Genomic DNA, 25,223 nt, shown 5'->3' with positions numbered 1-25,223 from the left:
TTTATTTTTTATTGGTGTTCAATTTGACACCATACAGAATAACACCCAGTGATCATCCCATCAAGTGCCCCCCCTCAGTGCCTGCCACCCAGTCACCACCACCTCCGCCCTCCTACCCTTCCACCACCCCTAGTTCGTTTCCCAGAGTTAGGAGTCTTCCATGTTCTGTCTCCCTTTCTGATATTTCCTACCCATTTCTTCTCCCTTCCCCTCTATTCCCTTTCACTATTATTTACATTCCCGAAATAAATGAGACCATATAAATGTCTGTCCTTCTCCAATTGACTTATTTCACTCAGCATAATACCCTCCAGTTCCATCCATGTAAAAGCAAATGGGGGGTATTTGTCATTTCTAATGGCTGAGTAATATTCCATTGTATACATAAACCACATCATCTTTATCCATTCATCTTTCGATAGACACCGAGGCTCCTTCCACAGTTTGGCTATTGTGGACATTGCTGCTAGAAACATCGGGGTGCAGGTGTCCCAGCGTTTCATTGCATCTGTACCTTTGGGGTAAATCCCCAGCAGGGCAATGTTGGCTCGTAGGGCAGATCTATTTTTAACTCTGAGGAACCTCCACACAGTTTTTCAGAGAGGCTGATCATTTCACATTCCCACCAACAGTGCAAGAGGGTTCCCTTTTCTCCGCATCCCCTCCAAAATTTGTGGTTTCCTGCCTTGTTAATTTTCCCCATTCTAATTGCCATGGGGTGGGATCTCATTGTGGTTTTGATTTGTATTTCCCTGATGGCAAGTGATGCAGAGCATTTCCTCATGTGCTTGTTGGCCATGTGTATGTCTTCCTCTGAGATTTCTGCTCATGTCTTTTGCCCATTTCATGATTGGGTTGTTTCTTTGCTGTTGAGTTTAATAAGTTCTTTATAGATCTTGGAAACTAGCCCTTTATCTGATAGGTCATTTGCAAATATCTTCTCCCATTCTGTAGGTTGTCTTGTAGTTTTGTTGACTCTATCCTTTGCTGTGCAAAAGCTTCTTATCTTGATGAAGTCCCAATAGTTCATTTTTGCTTTTCTTTCCTTTGCCTTCGCGGATGTATCTTGCAAGAAGTTACTGTGGCCGAGTTCAAAAAGGGTGTTGCCTGTGTTCTCTTCTAGGATTTTGACGGAATCTTTTCTCACATTTAGATCTTTCATCCATTTTGAGTTTCTCTTTGTGTATGGTGAAATAGAGTGGTCTAGTTTCATTCTTCTGCATGTGGATGTCCAATTTCCCCAGCACCATTTATTGAAGAGACTGTCTTTCTTCCAGTGGATAGTCTTTCCTCCTTTGTCGAATATTAGTTGACCCTAAAGTTGAGGGTCCACTTCTGGGTTCTCTATTCTGTTCCATTGATCTATGTGTCTGTTTTCGTGCCAGTACCACACTGTCTTGCTGACCACAGCTGTGTAGTACAACCTGAAATCTGGCATTGTGATGCCCCCAGGTATGGTTTTCTTTTATAAAATTCCCCTGGGTATTCGGGGTCTTTTTTAATATCACACAAATCTTAAAATAATTTGTTCTAACTCTCTGAAGAAAGTCCATGGTATTTTGATAGGGATTGCATTAAAAGTGTAAATTGCCCTGGGTAACACTGACATTTTCACAATATTAATTCTTGCAATCCATGAGCATGGAATATTTTTCCATCTCTTTGTGTCTTCCTCAATTTCTTTCACAAGTGTTCTATAGTTTTTAGGGTATAGATCCTTTACCTCTTTGGTTAGGTTTATTCCTAGGTATCTTATGCTTTTGGGTGCAATTGTAAATGGGATTGACTCCTTAATTTCTCTTTCTTCAGTCTCATTGTTAGTGTATAGAAATGCCACAGACTTCTAGGCATTGATTTTGTATCCTGCCACACTGCCATTTGCTGTATGAGTTCTAGCAATCTTGGGGTAGAGTCTTCTGGGTTTTCTATGTAGAGTATCATGCCATTGGCGAAGAGGGAGAGTATGACTTCTTCTTTGCCAATTTGAATGCCTTTAATGTCTTTCTTTTGTCTGATTGCTGAGGCTAGGATTTCTAGTACTATGTTGAATAGCAGTGGTGAGAGTGGACATCCCTGTCTTGTTCCTGATCTTAGGGGAAAACTCCAAGCATTTCCCCATTGAGAACGATATTTGCGGGATCCCTGGGTGGCGCAGCGGTTTGGCGCCTGCCTTTGGCCCAGGGCGCGATCCTGGAGACCCGGGATCGAATCCCACATCAGGCTCCCGGTGCATGGAGCCTGCTTCTCCCTCCGCCTGTGTCTCTGCCTCTCTCTCTCTCTCTGTGACTATCATAAATAAATAAAAAATTAAAAAAAAAAAAAAAAGAGAACGATATTTGCTGTGGGCTTCTTGTGGATGGCTTTTAAGATGTTGAGGAATATTTCCTCTATGCCTACACTCTGAAGAGTTTTGATCAGGAATGAATGCTGTATTTTGTCAAATGCTTTCTCTGTATCTATTGAGAGGATCATATGCTTCTTCGTTTTTCTCATGCTGATATGATGAGTCACATTGATTGTTTTACGAGTGTTCAAGCAGCTTTGTGTCCCAGGAATAAATCCTACTTCGTCATGGTGAATAATTTTCTTAATGTACTGTTGGATCCTATTGGCTAGTATCTTGTTGAGAATTTTTGCATGCATGTTCATCAGGGATTTTGGTCTATATTTCTCCTTTTTGGTGGGGTCTTTGTCTGGTTTTGGAATTAAGGTGATGCTGGCCTCATAGAACGATTTTGGAAGTACTCCGTCTCTTTATATCTTTCCAAACAGCTTTAGTAGAATAGGTATGTTTTCTTCTTTAAACGTTTGATAGAATTCCCCTGGGAAGCCATCTGGCCCTGGACTTTTGTGTCTTGCAAGGTTTTTGATGACTGCTTCAATTTCCTCCCTGTTTATTGGCCTGTTCAGGTTTTATGTTTCTTCCTGTTCCAGTTTTGGTAATTTGTGCCTTTCCAGAAATGCGACCATTTCTTCTAGATTGCCTAATTTATTGGCGTATAGCTGTTCATAATATGTTTTTAAAATCGTTTGTATTTCCTTGGTGTTGGTAGTGATCTCTCGTTTCTCATTCATGATTTTATTAATTGGAGCCTTCTCTCTTCTTTTTAATAAGGTTGGCTAATGGTTTATCTATCTTATTAATTCGTTCAAAGAACCAACTCCTGGTTTTCTTGATCTGTTCCACAATTCTTCTGATCTCGATTTCGTTGTCTGTTCGAATCTTTATTAACTCTCTTCTTCTGCTTGGTGTAGGATCTACTTGCTGTTTTTTTTCTAGCTCCTTTAGGTGTAAGGTTAGCTTTTATATTTGAGTTCTTTCCAGTTTTTGAATAGATGCTTGTATTGCGATGTATTTCCCCCTCAGGACTGCTTTTGCTGTATCCCAAAGATTTTGAACGGTTGTATCTTCATTCTCATTAGTTTCCATGAATCTTTTTAATTCTTCCTTAATTTCCTGGTTGACCCTTTTATCTTTTAGCAGGATGGTCCTTAACTTCCACGTGTTTGAAGTGTTTCCAAACTTCTTGTTGTGATTTAGTTCTAATTTCAAGGCATTATGGTCTGAGAATATGCAGGGCACAATCCCAATCTTTTGGTATCGGTTCAGACCCGATTTGTGACCCAGTATGTGGTCTATTCTTGAAAAACTTCCATGTGCACTTGAGAAGAATGTGTATTCAGTTGAGTTTGGATGTAAAGTTCTGTAGATATCTGTGAAATCCATCTGGTCCAGTGTTTAATTTAAAGCTCTCATTTCTTTGGAGATGTTGTGCTTAGAAGACCTATCGAGTATAGAAAGCGCTAGATTGAAGTCACCAAGTGTAAGTGTATTATTATCTAAGTATGTCTTAATTTTGGTTATTAATTGATTGATATATTTGGCAGCTCCCACATTCGGGGCATATATATTGATGATTGTTAAGTCCTCTTGTTGGATAGATCCTTTAAGTATGATATAGTGTCCCTCTTCATCTCTCACTACAGTCTTGGGAGTAAATTTTAGTTTATCTGATATAAGGATGGCTACCCCTGCTTTCTTTTGAGGACCATTTGAATGGTAAATGGTTCTCCAACCTTTTATTTTCAGGTTGTAGGTGTCCTTTTGTCTAAAATGAGTCTCTTGTAGACAGCAAATAGATGGGTCCTGCTTTTTTATCCAGTCTGACACCCTGCCCCTTTTGGTGGGGTTATTAAGCCCATTCACGTTCAGAGTTACTATTGAAAGATATGAGTTTAGTGTCATCATGATACCTATTCAGTCCCTGTTTTTGTGGATTGTTCCATTGGACTTCTTCTTAAAGGGGAATTTTTAGAGTCCCCCTTAAAATTTCTTGCAGAGCTTGTTTGGAGGTCACACATTCTTTCAGTTTCTGCCTGTCTTGGAAGCTCTTTATCTCTCCTTCCATTTTGAATGAGAGCCTTGCTGGAAAAACTATTCTTGGTTGCATGTTCTTCTCATTAGGACCCTGAATATGTCCTGCCAGCCCTTTCTGGCCTGCCAGGTCTCTGTGGAGAGGTCTGCTGTTACCCTAATACTTCTCCCCATATAAGTTTGGGTTTTCTTGTCTCTTGCTGCTTTAAGGATCTTCTCTTTATCTTTGGAATTTGCAACCATTCAAAGTGTTGAATGGTTTTTATTGATTTTGGGGGGGGGGGGGATGTCTCTGTTTCCTGGATCTGAATGCCTGTTTCTCTTCCCAGATTAGGAAAGTTTTCAGCTATGATTTGTTCAAATACATATTCTGGCCCTCTGGCCCTTTCGGTGCCCTCAGGAACCCCAATTAAATGTAGGTTTTTCTTCCTTAGGCTGTCATTATTTCCCTTAATGTATCCTCATGGTCTTTTAGTTGTTTGTCTCTTTTGTCCTCAGTTTCCCTCTTTGCCATCAACTTGTCTTCTATGTGTCTCACTCATTCTTCCACCTCGTTAACCCTCATGGTTAGGACTTCTAGTTTGGATTGCATCTCATTCAATTGATTTTTAATTTCTGCCTGATTAGATCTAAATTCTGCAGTCTTTTGAGTCCTTTATGCTTTTTTCGAGAGCCACCAGTAGCTTTATAATAGTGCTTCTGAATTGGCTTTCTGACATTGAATTGTAATCCAAATTTTGTAACTCTGGAGGGAAGACTGTTTCTGATTCTTTCTTTTGAGGTGAGGTTTTCCTTCTAGTCATTTTGCTCAGTACAGAGTGGCCAAAAAGAAAATGTATTGGGAAAAAGAGAGAAAAGAAAGGAGAAAAGGAAATGAAAAAAGAAAAAAGTGGAAAAAAATAAAAAAAGAGAGAAGAAAAAGAGAAAAAAAGAAAAAAGGGGGGGAAGCAAACAGAAATCAAAAAGGAAAAAAAAAAAAAAACAAGGGGGAGTATCCTCTGATTCTGTGTACTGTAAGTTCCTTGACTTCCCCTGGAACTTTCCAGTGCTGCTCGGTCAATAATTTGTTTTTCGCCTGTCTAGCTGGTCTTCTGGGGGAGAGGCCTGTTGTGCTGATTGTCAGGTGTTAGCACTTGCGGGAGCTGCTCAGCCCCCTGCCTGATGCAGGGCTCAGTGAGTGATGTTTAAGTTGCTTATCCCGTGAGGCCACTGTGAGGCTCAGCGGGGGTTGTTTACCCTGTGAGGCCCCAGGAGGAACAACCACAGTGGCGGCAGCTAGCTCTGGATTCCTGGATTCAGCTCCCGCAATAACTACAGAGTTCTCTGTCTGCAGGGGCCTGGATGCTCCCAGGGCGGGGCCGCTGATCTGCTCAGCTTGGGGTAGGAGCGTCCTTGCTGTCCTGTGCCCTCCTGGCCTCTGCCTGTTCCGTGTGGGAGGCTGGATCCTGGGCTGTGTCCCCGTTGCCCTGTGCTCCCAGGCCTGCGCTGTTGATTTCGCGCTCCCGGGGCCGTGCCGCCCCCTGTCCACGGAGCCGCCGCCTGAGCCCCTCCAGGCTGCTCCTGGGGTAGCCCCCGCCGCGCGGAGCCTCTTCCTCTGCTGGAGCAGCCCCCGAGCTACTCCTGGGGCCGCGCAGCCTCCTCCTGCGCGGAGCCTCTGCCGGAGGCGCCTCCGAGCTGTTCCCGGGTCCAGCCGTGTGAGAGCTGCAGCCCTTTCGGGAGCTCGGCTGCAGGGTGTGGCGAGCTCTCCCTGGGGCGCTGGTGTCTGTTACTGTCCCAGGGAGCCCGAGGGCATCCCCGCCCTCCTGGGTCCTACTCTAACTCCCTGCGGGCGCCTTTCCTCCCGGGAAGGTTGGTGCAGCTCCTGCTTCTCCGGGATGGAGCTCTCCTGTCCTTGGGGACACTCGTCCCGGCCTTAGCCCGGCTCCTCGCGGGGCCCCTCCCCCGTGGATGCCTTTTGTTTCTTTATTTCTTTATCCCTGGTCTTCGTACCTTGATAGAAGCGTGAACTCTTCTCACTGTAGCATTCCAGCTGTTCTCTCTTTAAATCTCAGGCCGAGGGATCCCTGGGTGGCGCAGCGGTTTAGCGCCTGCCTTTGGCCCAGGGCGTGATCCTGGAGACCCGGGATCGAATCCCACATCGGGCTCCCAGTGCATGGAGCCTGCTTCTCCCTCTGCCTATGTCTCTGCCTCTCCTTCTCTCTCTGTGTGACTATCGTAAATAAATAAAAATTTAAAAAAAAAAATGTTTTCTTTAAAAATAAATAAATAAATAAATAAATCTCAGGCCGAATTCGTAGATTTTCAGGATGATTTGGAAGTTATCTAGGTAATTTGGTGGGGACAGGTGACTTGGGGACCCTACTCTTCTGCCATCTTGCCCCGCCTCCCTGCCCCTCCTTTTATAGTGACTCCAGGAATCTTGCAGCTTCACTGCTCCTCCTGTGATTCTGTCAGATTACTCTGTTAAGTACTTTTCTGTCCTGCAAAATCCAATGAAGATTTTTAAAGTTCCAGCTTCTCCAGGGTTGGGCTCTCCTGCCCTGGAGGCTTTTGCCTCACTGCTTTTGCCCAGCTAGTTGTTGTTCCCCTCCCCCACATTTTTTTTTCACTTTCATACCTTGTTAGAAGCAAAAATCTCCCCAAGACTGAGAGAAGTAAAGTGAGATAATCAGATTATGTCCCTCTCCTGATGCTTGAAATACTACAATGATTCCCCCTTCTCCTAAGGATAAAAGTCCTAACTCCTCATCTCAATCCCCAGACCATATTCTGGCATCCTCTCTAATTTCATCTCAGGCCTCCTCCCTCATATAGTAAATGCTCCAGCCACACTGACCTTTGTTTGTTTCATCTAATGTGCCATTTTCTTTTCTGTGCCAAGGCAATTGCTCATGCTATTCTTTCTGCCTGGACTGCTTTCCTCTGTGTCTACGTGCACTTTTCCAGCTACCTCCTACTCATTTTCCAGGTTTTGCTCCAATTTTCACATCCACAGATTATTAGGATAGCTTCTGGTGAATGTCCCTTTGACTTTACAATGTCCCTTAGACTGTTATATCCCTTTATTGTGTCTTTCTATTGCATTCTGCATCTCATCTTTACTACTCATCACATAGTTTTTCGTGTAGCAATGTGTTCAGGGTCCATTTTAGTCATTAGATGAATTTTCCTGTCCACAGACTATTCTGTTTTTTGTTCTATTCCTTGCAACTGGTATAGTGCATACCTCATGATAAATGTCCCATAAATATTTGTTAGAGTTGATATTAAAATCCTATATAATTGGTACATAATAGGTGTTCAATAAATATAAACTATAAATATAGCTGTTATTATTATTGCCTAAAACCAGATAGCTAGGGAATGGTAGAACCCAGATTTATACCCAGGTCTGAATCTACAGCTCATGTTCCTTTTATAATATGGTTCTGCTTGCAGAAATGGATTGTAGGCTGAGCACTGTCACAGATTGCCTTAGGATGATATACTATATCTCACTCTAAATCTTAATTTTCTCATCTGTAAATTGGGATAGGGATAGGCAAAATTCAGATTGCTCTACATGTAATATAGAGGAGGAAAATGGAAATCTAGATAGGAGGGGCTCTATATAGTTAGTTAATTGGCCAATACAAGTCAGTTTCACCCTCTTCAAGGCAGTTGAACAGGTATACCAAGAACTCTTATTATGTTTATGCTCTTTAGTCAGGGCAACCCCACTCAGTGTGGCATAGTGGGTGGTGTTAGAGGGCCCTGTGTTCAAATCTCAATATCCCATTTACTAGTTCTGTGATCTTGGGCAAGTTGCTACCCTGAACCTCAATTTCCTATTTTACAAATGGGATAATAACACTCATCTTTTGTTTTTACCCTTTCTAGGTAACAAAATACAATAACATGAAAAGAATTTTTGAATAAAGAAAAATTTCTCCCATTATCTTATCCACCTAACACAAGTCTGTTTGTGGGTCTGTGCCATTGAGAGTCACCTCTTAAGGCAGGAGCCATGAGAGAGAGACTAAAGACAGAAGCAGGCTAAAGCCAGAAGCCAGAGTCTAGGGTATAGAGCAAGAGCACCCATGGAATGGCCTGGAGCAAGGGTGAAAGCCAGCTACTGATGCAGAAGAAAGCTGTTATCCATCTGAGTGATGGATAACAGCTAGGTAGTACCTGAAAACCAGAAAGTAGAGAGCCATTGGGAGGATAACAATGTGCCCTAGAGGGGCCTCCTTCCAAATTTTTGTGTCCTTTTTATTTAGGCATGCTTCAAATGGTCTTAAAGGTCCTTGAAACTGTGCCAGTATATTTTGTGCATGTATATTTTGAAAAATGCAATCCAAGTATATACACTTTTCCATTAAGTATCATATCTTCAATATTTTCCATGTCATAAGTCTTCATAGTGATTACTTTTAATGGTTTCCAAATATTGCAGTCTTTCCCATAGTCCAGAATGAACATTCCTGTGTACTAATGTTTTGTTTCCCTTAATTATTTCCTTAGAATAAATTCACAGATGTGCGATTACTGAACCAGAATGTATACAATTGGGATTTAACAACCAGATACAAGTTTTATTTTTTAGGAAAAGAAATGAGCTATAGTTCTTACATTCCACTTCCTCTTCTGGAACTGAAGAGTGGACTCTGTAGAGTTGTGCAGTCCTGTTAACCATGTGTGATAGTATAACATTAAATTAATTAAAATTAAATAAAATTCAAAATTCAGTTCTTCAACTGCACTAGCCATATTTCAAGTACCCAGTAGCTACATGTATGTTTTGGCAACTGTATGAGAAAGTATAGATATAGAAAATTTCCATCATTGTAGAAAGTTTAATGGACGGTGCTCCTGTAGGAGTTTCTCAAAGGTCATGGTTGGCATCTTGGGTTGGAGTTTTTTGTGATGTAGGACTTTCCTGTGCATTAAGAGGCTATTTAGTGTCTCTGGCCTATGGCCACTACATGCCTGTAGGGTTTTATCATGAATCATTCTAACAGCAAAAACCTCCATGTTTGCAAATGTTCCATAAAGGAATACAATTATCCCCTTTTGAGACCCACTGAGCTTCAATCTTAGAATAAAGGATCTTCTAAGAATTGGGTAGGAAATATCAGAAAGGGAGACAGAACATGGAAGACTCCTAACTCTGGGAAACGAACTAGGGTGGTGAAGGGGAGGAGGGCAGGGGTGGGGGTGACTGGGTGGCGGGCACTGAGGGGGGCACTTTACGGGATGAGCACTTGGGTGTTGTTCTGTATGTTGGCAAATTGAACACCAACAAAAAATAAATTTATTATTAAAAAAACATGAAACAATAATAAAAAAATAAATAAAGGATCTTCTAACTTTTGGGGGATGGCTTCAAGTTGGGTCTGCCTGGAGAATGAAAAGCTTAGGAAAATAGCCCTGGCTCAGGGCTAAATCTATATTCTTTTTTTTTTTTTTTTTTTTTTATTTATGATAGGCACACAGTGAGAGAGAGAGAAGCAGAGACATAGGCAGAGGGAGAAGCAGGCTCCATGCACCGGGAGCCCGACGTGGGATTCGATCCCGGGTCTCCAGGATCACGCCCCGGGCCAAAGGCAGGCGCCAAACCGCTGCGCCACCCAGGGATCCCCTAAATCTATATTCTATTCCCATTTTCCTCCCTTTTCCTGCTGATCTGTTTCTTGCTTTTTGGTAATTGCAGGAACAAGACCCTTCAGATGGAGAAGATCAAGGCACGTTTGAAGGCTGAGTTTGAGGCTCTTGAATCAGAGGAGAGGCACCTGAAGGAATATAAGCAGGAGATGGACTTGCTGCTACAGGAGAAGATGGCCCATGTGGAGGAACTCCGACTGATCCATGCTGATATCAATGTGGTACATGGCTTGCCGCCTGAAGCCTACCTCTGGGCCCTTAGTTGAATAGACAGTAATGAGTACTGTGGCCTCTCCTTGAGATGTGGCTGTGGCCAACTTAGGGGAGTAAGCATCAGGTTGTGGTAGAATGGAAGAATCCAGGAGTTCTGAGATCTAGCTCTGGCTCCGTCACTGAATATCACTGGACAAGTCCCTTTTTCTCTTAGGTCTCATTTTCTCTCTTTACTGTTACAGGGATTCAGTCACCTTTAAGGTCTCTTTCAGCACTTATGTGCTGTCATTCTGGGAGTCTGGGAGTTGAGAGTTAGCCTTGGAGTAAATCAGAGCAGACAGCTGCTTCTGGGGCCTAGCTCAACGGGCTCCAAAGCTTCCAAGTAGGCTAAACAAATAATCTCTGCCACCTTACTAAAGTGTAGCTCCCTCATTAGAGTCTCTTTTTGAGATACTTGGAACATGGGGAATGAACTGTCTGCTAAGTTGATAAGTTTCCCACTTTTTGGAGTTATTCAAGCACAGTCTGAATGATCACCTCTGGGCTGCAAAATTGATGCACCAGGAGGAAATTTAGAGGTGCTGACTTAGGAGATCCTTTTCAATCCTTTGAGCCTATGACAATGAGAAGCAGTTTTTAAAAATTACATTTGAAGGAGTTAAGTTTCTATTCTTAGGAAACTCATTTCTATGGCAATACTTATTTCCTGATATTGCCAAGCCTAGGATTTTAAAGGAAATATGAATGTGATTTGGACAGTAGGTACTTGGTATTTCCTATGTCACAAGATCACAGGATTCCAGGGTCTCATGGACTGTTGCCAACTAACAAAGGATACAAAGCCAATGCAAATTACAAATATTAGCCACATAGAGGCTAAGAATCTAAGTTAGTGGATTTCAAATTTAAACATGAATCAAAGTCACCTGGAAGAAGCTATTAGAACATAGATTATTGAACTCAACCCTAGAATTTCTGATTTTTATATGCCTGGGGTTGTGCCTGAGAATTTGCATTCCTAATGAATTTCCAGGTGATGCTAATGCTGTTGATCTGGTGACCACATTTTGAAAACTACTGATCTAAGATAAAAGCCACTGGCTTGGGAAGAAGACCTTATTCTTTGTCTATGTTTTGCCCCTAAGAAGTATTTCTCTGAGGAAGTTTCTTCTTCTTTCTGAGTCTCAATTCTCTGATCTGTAAAATGGTGGTGAGATGGACTAAATCAGCTCTAAGGGCCATTCTAGCTTTAAGGTGCTATATTTGTGTAATAACTACCATTTATTGAACCTTTACTCTTTGGTAGCCCCTGTACTGAGAGCTTTATATAAATTAAATCACTGAATCTTCATAAGATTATATGAAGTAAGAACTATTAGTATCACCATTATAAAGATGAAAAAAACAGGCATGATGAGTCACATAGAATACATGGTGAATGAAGGACTTGACCATAGATTGGTCTGGCTCCGGACCCTGAGCTATTTTATCCATCTAGCTGTAGAGCCTTGCATTGTTGCATTGTTGACATTGTTGGTGTCTTTTCTCTGTACCTACCTCACTGTGTGTTCTAGATGGAAAACACCATCAAACAGTCTGAGAATGACCTAAACAAGCTGCTAGAGTCTACCCGGCGCCTACATGATGAGTATAAGCCACTGAAGGAACATGTGGATGCCCTACGCATGACTCTAGGCCTACAGAGGCTCCCTGACCTATGTGAAGAGGAAGAGAAGCTCTCCTTGGAGTAAGATGCCTACTCCCTGTCCCTGTAACACACATACAACACACACACACATACACACGTAGAGGCGCATATACATACATAAAACCTGGTCTAAAGTCATGGTTCTCAGTCCTAGCTTCAGGCCTGTCAGTATGACCTTGGACAAGTCTCTGTGTACCAAAATAAGGACGATTAGACTAGTATTACTGGGAAGGTTTTAAAATTCTTTGTGCAATTTTGATAACACAAGACTGTGTCTATGACTCTGTGTGTGTGTGTGTGTGTGTGTGTGTGTGACTCTTAAGAGGTGACTTCCCAAGTCAAAGTCTAGAAGGGGTGTCTAGAAACCTTTGAAAATGTTGAAGGCTGGGCTTTCATGGTCTCCAGGTGCTAGCCTGGAACTTTATCTAGAGACCTAGATACTCACCTTACAGAGAGAGTTCAGTTTAGTAGAAGGAGGCACACTTCTTAAAGTAGAGCGGGCTGCCTGTGGAAGTGTTGAGCTTCTTCCTAGAGGTATGTGAGCAAAGGTCTGGGACACTTAATGAGAATATTGCAAGGGTAAATGGGATCAACAGTAAGCCAGTGCCCTTTAAGGACTTTGTTAGCCCTGGGAGTCTTGATTTTCTGGATCTGTCAGAGCCAGCAAAGAGGAGGATTACCCTTCCCAGCAGACAATGGGCCAGGTAGTGAAGGAGAAGAACCTTGTGCTGGGGAGGATACAGGAACTTTCTATAGTGAGCCACAGCCCAACCCCTTTGGTTCTGTGACATGGAGTCTTTAAGAGGGGCAAGGTTCTCCTTGCTTTCAGAATGATCTAACTAATGTCTTTCATTTCCAAAGTTACTTTGAGAAGCAGAAAGCGGAGTGGCAGACGGAGCCTCAGGAGCCCCCCATCCCTGAGTCTCTGGCCGCTGCAGCTGCTGCTGCCCAACAACTCCAAGTGGCTAGAAAGCAGGACACTCGGCAGACAGCCACCTTCAGGCAACAGCCCCCACCTATGAAGGTAAGTGAGCTAAGTAGGGGTTGTGGAGGAAGCAAGGTATCTTCAAGCAGCCCCACGGAAGGCTAGGACTCGGGCTTTGTAGTTACATATTTGGTGCCTTCCTAAAACAGCCTTTGCTTGGGACACAGAGGAAAAGTTAGTATATATGTGCTGTAGCAGACGAGCTGGTTTCACTGCTTCACATTCCCAATGGGGCTACAATGCAGGAAGGTTGGCAGGCTCTACCAAAGGATAATTTTTTTTTAAGTTAGAAAGACTTGTGCAAATATAGAGTGAACATTTGTTCTTTTTTTTTTTTTTTTTAAATTGAAGGAAGGCTTTCCTTTTTTTTTTCTTTTTTTTTTTTAATTTTTTTATTTTATTTATGATAGTCACAGAGAGAGAGAGAGAGAGAGAGAGGCAGAGAGAGAAGCAGGCTCCATGCACCGGGAGCCCGATGTGGGATTCGATCCCGGGTCTCCAGGATCGCGCCCTGGGCCAAAGACAGGCGCCAAACCGCTGCGCCACCCAGGGATCCCTGAACATTTGTTCTTAATGAGGGAGTCAGCAGGATTACAAAGGTGGTTCCAAAAGCATTTGAAAAACAGTTAATTATGTAGTAAGAAAAGGAAAAGAATGCTGAAATGAGTTTGCAAAATTAAATACAGAACTGGTTGATGTCCAGTAAAATAAATAAATGTAACTTTTATGATTATCTTTTCTTTGGAACAGAAATAATCTGCATCTCTACTGGGAAAAAAATCATTTGTAGTTCATTAGCATAAATCACAGTTTGGACCCTGATCAATAGTAAATAGTCAAGAAAGGGACATTCTCCTAGAGCAGGGGTCAGCAAACTAGAACCCACAGACCAAGTCTGATTGGTTCTCAGTTTTTGTAAATAAAGTTTTACTGACACACACACATCTGCCTGTTTGTTTATGTATTGTCTGTAGCTTCTTTCATAAAGAACAGGTATAGTTGAGTAGGTGTGGTTAAGACCACGTGACCTGAAAAGTCTAAAATATTCATAGAGAAAGTTAACTGCTATCTGTCCTAGAGTATTAAATAATCCTTAATAGGGCCTGTTGGACCATACTCCAATATAATGCTAAAATGATATATAATTCTCATTTTGCCTTATTTCCAAATTCTGGATATTTTTCCTCAATAACCATCTTGGACCCTCATCCCTTTATAGCCTTTACATTCTTACATCTAGCACTGATCTCTCTACTTGGGTCACACTCTTTGAGAAGTGATAATAACATCTTCCTATTGGGAAATCACAATTGCTTTCTTGACCCTTGGGGATGAGAAGGCTGAACCATAGGCTAGAAGAATCTGATCACTAACTTTCTTTGTCCTGTGTCCTCCCACCAGGCCTGCTTGTCATGCCATCAGCAAATTCATCGGAATGCACCTATATGTCCTCTGTGCAAGGCCAAGAGTCGGTCCCGGAACCCCAAAAAGCCAAAACGGAAGCAAGATGAATGAAGAGATGGAGAACACATAGAGCTCTGCTGCTCATAATTCCTTCCATGGCTAGAGTGATTAATTTCTGGATTTGAAACCACCCTGCCCCACCTCTACCAAGTTTCCTATTTAGTGTGATGGAAGCACAACCTCTCTCCTTTGCTCTTCTTTCTTCTCTTGGGGTTTCTGATTTAAGAAGAGATATGGTTCAGGTGCTAATGATAGTGTGTCTGATGATCCCTTTTCTCCCACCCACATTTCAACTCCTGCCCTTATTTGATGCTGAGGGAAGGGCAGAGGCCAAGATGTGATTCTCTGCCTCTTGTGTCTGAGGCCTGGGACCTAAGGGCTGAGGGCTGGAGGAGGCCCTTGTTTCAGGTGAAGGCTCCAGTGTGCCCCCTCCTTGTACTTTTACATTAGGCTCTGAAGGGTCAACAGTCTTCTTGCTGAACTTTCCAGTAGACTTGGTGTATATATCTTCCCCACAAACCCCTCCTCATCTCATGTCATCTAAGGAAGGCCCAGAGGTCAGTTGGACAAGACCTCCTTTTATTATTCATTTGGGAAGCCTGGCTGCTATTATGGAGTTCACTCCCATGCCAGTCTCCCAGATAGGGTAAAGTTCTCAGGTATAGCTTGTGTGTCTAGAGATCCTGAGACCAGCAGGCCTTTCCCATAACCCTTGTTTTTCAAATCAATGACAGAATTTCCTCACAGTGAAATCAGTGAGCTGCAGCTATCCACAAGTCCTATGTAACTTGCTGCCTAAATTATCGGGCTCTACTGTACAGGCTGCCTTAGAATGAGAGGGGCCCCAGGCTGACATCTCTGTTGCCAAATGTTCAAAATCATTTTTATTCAAAACCATTATTCTGGCAGTTTCTCAATGATATATCTTAGGGGTTAAAGGCATGAGTTGAGATTCAAGTGAGTGCCAACCATTTCACATAGGTAGGAGGGTGGAATTTCCCCTCCATTTATCCCTCCCTCTCTTGGGTCTGCTCTCTTGTAAAGCAGCCTCAGCTCAAGTCAGCTGCTGGCTACTCCCTTTCCTATAGATTGTTTTGGTGGCCTTCCCTTACAAAAGAAAAGGTACTAGGCTCCCCAAGCTCTACAGTTCTCCTCTCTACCAAAATCAGATCTCTAGTCAAGTCACTCTCAGACTTAAAGGACAGAGATGGAGGTTGGCTTTAGCTCCAAGTCTCAGTCCCTGGCTGGGGAAAGGGGATATTTTTCCTACCTTCCTTAACCATAGTTTTAAGTTGCCAGTGTTTGTTTATTCATAATATAAAAAGTTACTCTGCTTTTTGAAAGTGAGAGTGTTATATGTGTACAAATTCTTTTAAATAAACATTTGTTCATTTGAGTGAATGCTGAGGAGTTTCTATAAGTATCAAGTAACAGAAAAAATGTGGTGCCGTTTCCCCTTCTGGGTAGCTCTTCTTCACTTTTATTTCTCCACCCTACAAATGATGAGAGAAAACACACCACTGCACAATGATTTACCCTATTATTATTATAATTCCATTTATTAAATATTTACTCGGTGTCAAGCCTCTGTAATACACTTAATGTACATGACTGTATCTGATTTTCAAAACAATCTTTCAAGCTAAGTATTTTTTAATTTAAATTCAATTACCCAACATATAGTAGTACATCATTAGTTTGGGATGTAGAGTTCAGTAATTCATTAGTTGCAAATAACACCCAGTGCTCATCGTATCACATGCCCTCCTTAACACTCATCACCCAATTACCCCAGCCCCCATACACTTCCCCTCTAGCAACCCTCTGTTTCTTTCCTGCATTTAAGACTCTCTCATGGTTTGTCTCCCTCTATGATGACTTCCCCTTCAGTGTTCCCTCTCTCCCCATATGATCCTCTGCACTGTTTCTTATATTCCACATAGGAGTTAAATAATAAAATTATCTTCCACCGACTGACTTATTTCACTCAGCAAAATACCCTACAGTTTCATACAAATCAATGTAAAGGATAAGTATTCATCTTTTCTAAAGGCTGAGTAATATTCCATTTTGTATATATACATATTTTTTACCCATTCATCTGTCAGTGGATCTGACATCTTGGCTCTGTCCAAAATTTGGCTATCGTGGACATTGCTGCTTATGAACATTGAAGTGCAGATGCCCCTTCAGATCACTATATTTGTATCTTTGGGATAAAAAGATTGCAATTGCTGAGTTGTCAGGTAGCTCTTTTTTAACTTCTTGAGGAACCTCCATACTGTTTTCCAGAGTGGCTGTATCAGCTTGTATTCCCACCAATAGTGTAATAGGGTTCCCCTTTCTCTACATCCTTGCCCACATAGGCTGTTTCTGTCTTGTTAACTTTAGCCATTCCCACCAATGTAAAATGGCATTTCATTGTGGTTTTGGTTTCTACATCCCTAATGACAAGTGATGTGAAGCATTTTTTCATGTCTGTCAGTCATTTGTATATCATCTTTGAAGAAATATCTATTCATGTCCCCTGCCTATTACTTGCCTAGATTATTTGGTTTTATGGGTGTTGAGTTTGATAAGTTCATTATAGATTTTGGAAAATAGCCTTTTATCTGATAAGAAACTTGTAAATATCTTCTCCCATTCTATAGATTGCTAGATAGACTTTGAGTTTTGTTGACTGTTTCCTTTGCTGTGCAAAAGCTTTTTCTCTTGATGAGGTCCCAATAGTTCATTTTTGCTTTTGTTTCCCTTGCCCTTGGAGACATGTCTAGCCAGAAGTTCCTGAGGCCAAGGTCAAAGAGGTTGCTGCCTGTGTTCTCCCATAGGATTTTGATGGATTTTTCTCACATTTATTTCTTTCCTCCATTTTGAGTTTATCTTTGTATATGATGTAAGAGAATGGTCTAATTTCATTCTTCTGCATGTGGCTGTCCAATTTTCCCAACACCATATATTGAATGTCCATTTACCATTGGATAGTCTTTCCTGCTATGTCGAAGATTAGTTGACCATAGAGTTTAAAGTCCATTTCTGGGTTCTCCTTCTGTTCCATTGATCTTTGTGTATGTTTTTGTGCTAACACCATGTGTCTTGAAAATCACGGCTTTATAATACAGCCTGAAGTCAGGCATTGTAATGCCTCTGGGCTTGGTTTTCTTCTTCAATATTCCTCTGGCTATTCGAGGCCTTTACTGATTTCATGCAAATCTTAGGATGAAAGATCTAAATGGGAGACAAGATTCCATCAAAATCCTAGAGGAGATCAAATGCAACACCCTTTTTGAACTTGGCCACAGCAACTTCTTCCAAGATACATGTATGAAGGCAAGGAAAATAAAAGCAAAAATGAACTTTTGGGACTTCATCAAGATAAAAAACTTCTACACAGCCAAAGAAACAGTCAACAAAACTAAAAGACAACCTACAAAATGGGAAAAGATGTTTGCATATGACATATCAAATAAAGGGCTAGTATCCAAGATCTCTAAAGAACTTATTCAACTCAACAGCAAAGAATCAAACAATCCAATCATGAAATGGGCAAAAGACATGAACAGAAATTTCACAGAGGAAGACATAGACATGGCCAACAAGCACATGAGACAATGCTCCACAGCACTGGCTATCAGGGAAATACAAATCAAAACCACAATGGAATACTACCTCACACCAGTGAGAATGGTGAAAATTAACAAGACAGAAAACAACAAATGCTGGAGAGGATGTTGAGAAAGGGGAGCCCTCTTGCACTGTTGGTGGGAATGTGAACTGGTACAGCCAATCTGGAAAAGTGGGTGGAGGTTCCTCACATAGTTAAAAATAGAGCTATGGCCCAGCAATGGCACTACTGGGCATTTACCCCAAAGATACAGATACATTGAAAATACTATACACCAGCACTCCAATGTTCATAGCAACAATGTCCAGAATTACCAAACTGTGGAAGGAGCCTCAATGTCCATCAAAAGCTGAATGGGTAAAGAAAATGTAGTATATATATTCAATGGAATATTACTCAGCCACTAGAAACATTGAGTACCCACCATTTGCTTCAACGTGTATGGAACTGGAGGGTTTTATGCTGGGTGAAGTACATCAATTGGAGAAGGACAATCATTATATGTATCACTCTTATAGGGAATATAAAATTGAGTGAAAGGGATTATAGGGGAAAGGAGAGAAAATGAGTGGGAATAATCAGAGAGGGTGACACACCATGAGAGACTCCTAACTCTGGAAATGAACAGGGGGTTTTGGAAGGGGAGGTGGACCGGGCAATGGGGTGACTGTGTTACGAGCACTGAGGGTGGAACTTCCCAGGGTGAGCACTGGGTGTTATACGTTGGCAAATCTAAGTCCAAAAAAAACATACAAATAAATAGAGTCTCTTGCAAACAGTATTTGGATGGATATTACTCTTTTTTATTCATTCTAATACTCTGTGTCTTTTGATTAAAGCATTTATCTCATTTACATTCAGAATAAGTATCAAAATATATGAATTAAGTACCATTTTATTTCCTGTAAGTCTCTGTTTCTGTAGATTGTCTTTGTAGATTTCTTTCTGTTCTATGTTACTTTTGTGCTCTGTCTTCATTACAGGATACCCTTTAATATTTCTTGCAGGACCGGTGTAACGATTACAAGTTCTTTTAGTTATGTTTGTTCTGGAAGGTCTTTTTCGTATTTTTCATTCTGATTAACAGCCTTGCTGGATAAAGTGTTCTTGGCTGCATGTTTTCCTCATTTAGTACCCTGAATATATCATGCCAACCCTTTCTGGCCTGCCAGGTTTCTGTGGAGAGGTCTCCTACCAGCCTAATGTTTCTACCTTTGTTGGTTAAGAACCTCTTGTCTCTAACTGCTTTCAGGATTTTCTCTTTATATCTGGAATTTACAAGCCCCTATGTTGGGGTCTTGATCTATTTTTATCGATTTTGAGAGGAGTTCTCTACCTAGAGTATCCATCTTACGCTCCATCTCAGTTAAAGCATTTTTAATTTCAGTCTGATTAGATTTTTATTTCTGTACTAAGAGTTTCTCTTGTGTCTTTTATGCTTTTTAAGCCCAGCTAATAGCTTTATAATCATTTCCCTAAATTCCAGCTCTGATATCTTACTTATATCCATATGGGTTAGGTCTGTGGCACACAGTATTACCTCTTGTCTTTTTGTTATGGATTCCTCCTTCTAATCATTTTGTCCAGAGAAGAATGGATGAACAAGAGAACAAAATCAAAATACCAACCGCAACCCTAGCAAAATACAAATTAGTCAAGTCTGAAGATGTCAGAAACCAAAAAAGTAAAGAAAAAGAAAAAAGGGAAAAAGAGAATATAATTTCGCAGCCAGTCAAAACAGGGTGGTTCTCTTGGTCCTGAGTGTATTTTTGTCTGTTAGAAGACCCTAAATCACAAATTTATAAAGAGAGCAAAACTTATATATTTATTAAAATAAAATTCAATGCAGTGAAAAGCTAAATATGAAGAGCATATACATATAATTTAACTTAAAAATGAAAATAAAAAAGACTTAAAAATAAAATTGTTAAAATAAGAACCTAGTTGAAAAGGGAAAAAAAGAAAACTGTATACCAAAAGATTCATGAGGAAATAACCTCGAGTTTTGTTGTGAAAAACTCCCCTAGCACAGGAGTTTTTCAGTTTTGAGTATTCCTCCTGCTCTTCTAGGGGAGGTGTCTGTTGCGCTGATTCTCAGGTGTCTTTGCCAGGGCTGTGTTGAATCCCCCATTGTTAGGGGACCTGACTCAGTGTAAGCTACTTAGGGTTGCTCTATGTGGCTTTTGTTCCCTGAATGCTTTTTTGGGCTGCTTTAGAGTATGGTTAAAAAAAAAAAGGTAAAAATGGTGGCACCTCGATCTCCAGTCCTGGAGCTGAAAGATTTCTGCCCCCACTCTTCAGTGCACCTTCAGAGAAAAGCATTCAATCCCTTTTGTGTGTGCCAAATTCCACAGATTCCTGCAGTGCATACCCATACCAATCTTGCGGGAGGGGAGATTTGAGAGGATCTCACAACTCCCTGTTGCTCACTAGACTCCTGCTTGGGGAGCAGTCACTCATCCCAGGGGAAAGAGCAGGGTCTTGTAGCAGTTTTTGCTGTTTCCTGGGCCCCTGCTTGGAGAGTGGTCACCACATCTGTGCTGTGGTTAGAGCTATATGGTAACACCTAGTTGAGAGGCCACTTCAGGACTCATTAATTGTAGCTGGTCTTCCTCTCTCCAATGTTTGGGAACTCTGCTGCACTCAGGCACCGTCATTCTTTCTGTGACTCTGGGAATCCTGAAACAACACTATCCCACCTAGGATTCTGCCCCACTTCACCACCTGATCAGCTTTCAAGCAGGGACTTCCCTCACAAGAGCAGACTTATAAAAGCTTTGATTTTGCAATGCACTGCTGTATCACTTTCTGGTAGCTGGCTTATGGAGGCTCCCCCACCCCATGGTTTATATTCTGATATGTCCCCTCAGATTCATATCTCTGCACCTCCTACATTGCAAATAGTGGTTGCTTTTCTATTTGTAGAATTGCAGCACTTATTTTATTAGATCTCAGGTTAAATTCACAGGTTTCAGAATGATTCTAAATAACTAGCTGAATTCAAGGGATGAGATGAAACATGGGTCCCCTATTCTCCTGCCATCCTCCCTCTAATCTTCTCATGCTAAGTATTTTTATTGCCAATTTCCAAAAGGTAAACCAAAGCTCAGAGAATTTAAATAACTTGCCCAGAGTTAAACAGTAAGAGATACGTTCATATTTCAATCCAGATTTAGTTCTAGAGCCCATTTTTTTCTTTTTCTCTATGATCACTTTTATTTCTTTAAGGCTTTCTCCTTTATGGAATACTTTGATGATAGGAGTGTTTGAAATAACTCTAAACTAGATACTAGGGACTCAGAATCCAGTAATTGATGCAGGAATACAAAGGCCTGGTTCCCTATAAAGATACAATAGGGAACAATACTGAGAGACTATCCTAGTTTCAGAGCTCTCCATTGGGTAGACTGAGGTTTCTATTAAGACTGCATTGTAGTTTAACAGCATCCTCTGTTAAACCCTGCCTCCTCTAATGCTTCCTTTCTACAAGTATTAATCCAAAGGTGTCCCTAATTAACATCCTATACATTAAATAGTCCCAGTGCTTCCCAGTAACCCAATAGATGACAAAAATGTCTCTGTGCCTCAGTGTCCTCATCCAAAAAGTGGGAGAAATAACAGTACCCACTTACGGGCTATTGTAATCAATGCTAGGTAAGCACTCAATAAGTGTTAATTTCCTTCAGGTAGATTGAATGACTGGTAAAATAAATACTATTTGTCTTACCTGACATTACTTCCTCACCGCAGATTTTGTTCATCTACAAGCTTGCTTTTGAGGTGGCCCAGGCTCACTGTGGGCAAAAGGAGCACACTCAGCTGTGTAACTTGGGGTATATCTTAACCTGTATAGGCCTCATAGGTCCCTGTAAGCATATGAAGAGTTGTTATTGCTCCGCATCCTTGCACACTGAAGATCAGGTTTGTCAGTTCTAAAAGTCAGTTGTAGCACCACTAACTAGATCAGCCATCTCCTAGAGACACTTCTGAATGGGAAGGGAACAACCATGTGTTGAGCACCTATACCTTCTACCCACTGGGTAGGGTGCTACCTCATTTAGTTTTCTTGGTTCATTTATCTATTGTGAAACCACCTCAAAACTTAGTGGCTTAAAACAATTTCTTTGCTCATGATCTGCAATTTGTGCAAGACTTGCTGAGAATTGCTTATTTACATTCTATGTAGTGTTACCTCAGACACCTTGGCTAGGTCTGGAGGATCCAAGATGTCTGCACTCATATCTGATACTTCAGCTGGGGTGGCTGAGCTATGGGCTTCCTGTGCTTCCTACCTCATTTGTTAGTATTTTATCCTCCACGGCCTCTCGTCCTCCATTTGACCTTTCTTTTAAGTAGTGTAGTCAGACATTTTTCACATGGTGGCAGGCTTCCAAAGGGTAAAAAAACAAAGCCTTTGAGGCATAAGACCAGAAATGATATACTAGCACTGCTGCTGTACCCTATTGGTCTAAACAAGTAACACAGCTAGCCCAAGCCCAGATCTAAAATTTGGGTATATCCTTTTTCTTAAAGATTGATTGATTGATTGATTGATTGGACAGAAAGAGAGAGAGAGAGAATATAAGCAGGGAGAGCACCAGGCAGAGCGAGAGGGAGTAGCAGGCTCCCGGCTGAGCAGGGAGCCCCATGAGGGGCTCGATCCCAGGACCCTGGGATCATGACCCAAGCCAAAGGCAGATGCTCAATGGACTGAGTCACCCAGGCACCCAAAGTGGGGAATATCCTGATGGGAAGGACTACATGCATGTCAGAGATGGGAGGGATTGTTGGACATATTTGCAGACAATCTACTACATCTTCCAACAACCTTTTAAGGAAGGTGTTATTTGTGCCTATTTTATAAATGATAAAACTGTGGCTTAAAGAGGTAAAGTAATTGCCTAACAACTAAGAAAAAGGCAGAGCCAGGAGTCAGACCCAGGTCCCTCTTCCTCTAAGCTGTGTTCCTATTGCCTAAGTGCAGTGCTGGCAGGAAATTCTGAAGCCTGCTTAAAGGAGAATAAAAAAGGGAAGAGAAGGAATAAAAATAGAATGAAAGAAGAAAACAAAAGGGATGGACAAGAGAGAAAAAGGTGAGGAGGAGGAGAGTAAAGGAAGTTAGTTGCATTGGTATATCATTTACAGTTAAAGTACCTTTTTCAACATTCTCATTTGATGCTTATGTTAATACCTTGTACTGTGAGTATTGCATATATTACTATTATGCACATTTTACTGATGAGACCCAGAGAGGGGAACTGACTTCCCCAAAGTCACAAAGCAAGAACAACTAGGGCCACAACTAGAACTCAGGTCTTCCAGTCTTGGAATAACCCAGTCTGGGGACTTCTTTACATTTTTGACACAAGGGGATGAGATTTTTTTAATTTGAAATTTTATGTTTTCCTTCCATATTCCCTTTATTTCATGACTTAAATTCAAGTTAGTTAACATATAGCACAGTATTAGTTTCAGGGGTAGAATTTGGTGATTCATCACTTGCATATAGCACCCAGTGCTCATTATAAGTGCCCTTCTTAATACCTATCACCCATTTAACACATCCCACCAGCCACCACTCCTCTAGCAGCCCTGAGTATTTCCCTATACTTGAGTCTCTTATGATTTGCCTATATCTCTAATTTTATCTTATTTTATTTTTCTTTCCTTGCCCCTATGTTGATCTGTTGTTTCTTAAATTCCACATATGAGTGAAATCATATGGTATTTGTCTTTCTTTGACTTATTTCACTTAACATAATACTGTCTAGGGGATCCCTGGGTGGCGCAGCGGTTTAGCGCCTGCCTTTGGCCCAGGGCGCGATCCTGGAGACCCGGGATCGAATCCCACATCGGGCTCCCTGTGCATGGAGCCTGCTTCTCCCTCTGCCTGTGTCTCTGCCTCTCTCTCTCTCTCTGTGACTATCATAAATAATAAAAAAAAATAATAAAAAAATTTATAAAAAAAAAAAACATAATACTGTCTAGTTCAATGAATGTCCTTACAATTGACAAGATTTCATTTTTATGAAGTTAAAAATATATATGACATTTTTATCCATTCATATATATACAAAAAATATATATCTGCCATCTTCTTTATCCATTCATTTGTCAATAGATATGGGCTTTTTTTATATCTTAGCTATTGTGGACATTTCTGCTATAAATGTTGGGGTGCAGGTGCCCCTTCAAATTACTATGTTTGTGTCCTTTGGATAAATACCTAGTAGTGTAATTGCTGGGTCATAGTGTAGCTCTTTTTTTAACTATATGAGGAACATCCATACTGTTTTCCAGAGTGGCAGTATAAGTTTGCAAACTCTTGTGGTCCAGTAGTTGTGTTTTCTTTTCAGATTCCTTTTTTTCCATTATATTGTCTTCTATATCACTGACTCTCTTGTCTGCCTTGTTTATCCTTGCTATTAGAGCCTCCATTTGTGACTGCATTTCAGTAATAGCATTTTTAATTTTGGCCGGATTTGATTTTAGTTCTTTTATTTCCACAGCATGGGATTCTCTAGTGTCTTCTACACTTTTCCAAGCCCAGCTAGTATTTTTCTCATCATTTTTAAAAATTCTAATTCAGACATCTTACTTCTATCCATGTTGATTAAATCCCTGGCAATGAGTACTACCTCCTGTTCTTTCTTTTGGGGTGAGTTTCTCGATATCATCATTATGTTCAGAAAGGAATAGATAAAGGAGAGAGAAAAGGAACAACAACACCAGAAAAATAGAAACAAAATAAATCACAAGAAAACAAAAATTTCAAAAATCAAACAAGTAACACAGAACAAAACAACAAATTAGATTCTAGGTGTATTTTGATCTGTTTGTTAAAAGAAACTAGATCCCAAGTAAGAAAGAAAGAAAAAATACAAAAAAATACAATGAAAAGAAACCAAAAATTTGGGATCCCTGGTTGGCTCAGTGGTTTAGCACCTGCCTTTGGCCCAGGGCATGATTCTGGAGTCCTGGGACTGAGTCCTGCATCTGGCTCCCTACAAGGAGCCTGCTTCTCTATCTTTCTCTGTGTGTCTACCATGAATAAATAAAATCTTAAAAAAAAAAAAACAAGATGGCGGAGGAGTAGGGTCCCCAAGTCACCTGTCCCCACCAACTTACCTAGATACTTTTCAAATCATACTGAATCGACCTGAGATTTTAAGAGAGAACATCTGGAATGCTACAGAGAGAAGGGTTTTTGCTT

The 25,223-nt window shown here is 41.1% G+C and overlaps 1 protein-coding gene across 2 annotated transcripts in view; it reads left to right on the top strand.

Annotated features, from left to right (window-relative positions):
• ZC4H2 (zinc finger C4H2-type containing) overlaps nt 1–15,789 on the top strand; it is a 66,231-nt gene extending 50,442 nt beyond the window's left edge. Inside the window, exons 2-5 of one of the 2 annotated variants that reach the window (XM_025987644.2) lie at nt 10,068–10,239; nt 11,806–11,978; nt 12,801–12,963; nt 14,326–15,789. In XM_025987644.2, the coding sequence (XP_025843429.1) occupies nt 10,068–10,239; nt 11,806–11,978; nt 12,801–12,963; nt 14,326–14,439 (622 nt within the window). In that variant the 3' untranslated portion in view covers nt 14,440–15,789. The remainder of the gene's footprint in view (nt 1–10,067; nt 10,240–11,805; nt 11,979–12,800; nt 12,964–14,325) is intronic. The other variant, XM_025987645.2, reaches the window with a different exon arrangement.
• Nucleotides 15,790–25,223: the final 9,434 nt, after the last annotated feature.

Source organism: Vulpes vulpes, chromosome X, assembly GCF_048418805.1.
Source record: "Vulpes vulpes isolate BD-2025 chromosome X, VulVul3, whole genome shotgun sequence".
Classification (NCBI taxonomy): Eukaryota; Metazoa; Chordata; class Mammalia; order Carnivora; family Canidae; genus Vulpes; species Vulpes vulpes.
This window is presented reverse-complemented; position numbering and strand designations above follow the sequence as displayed.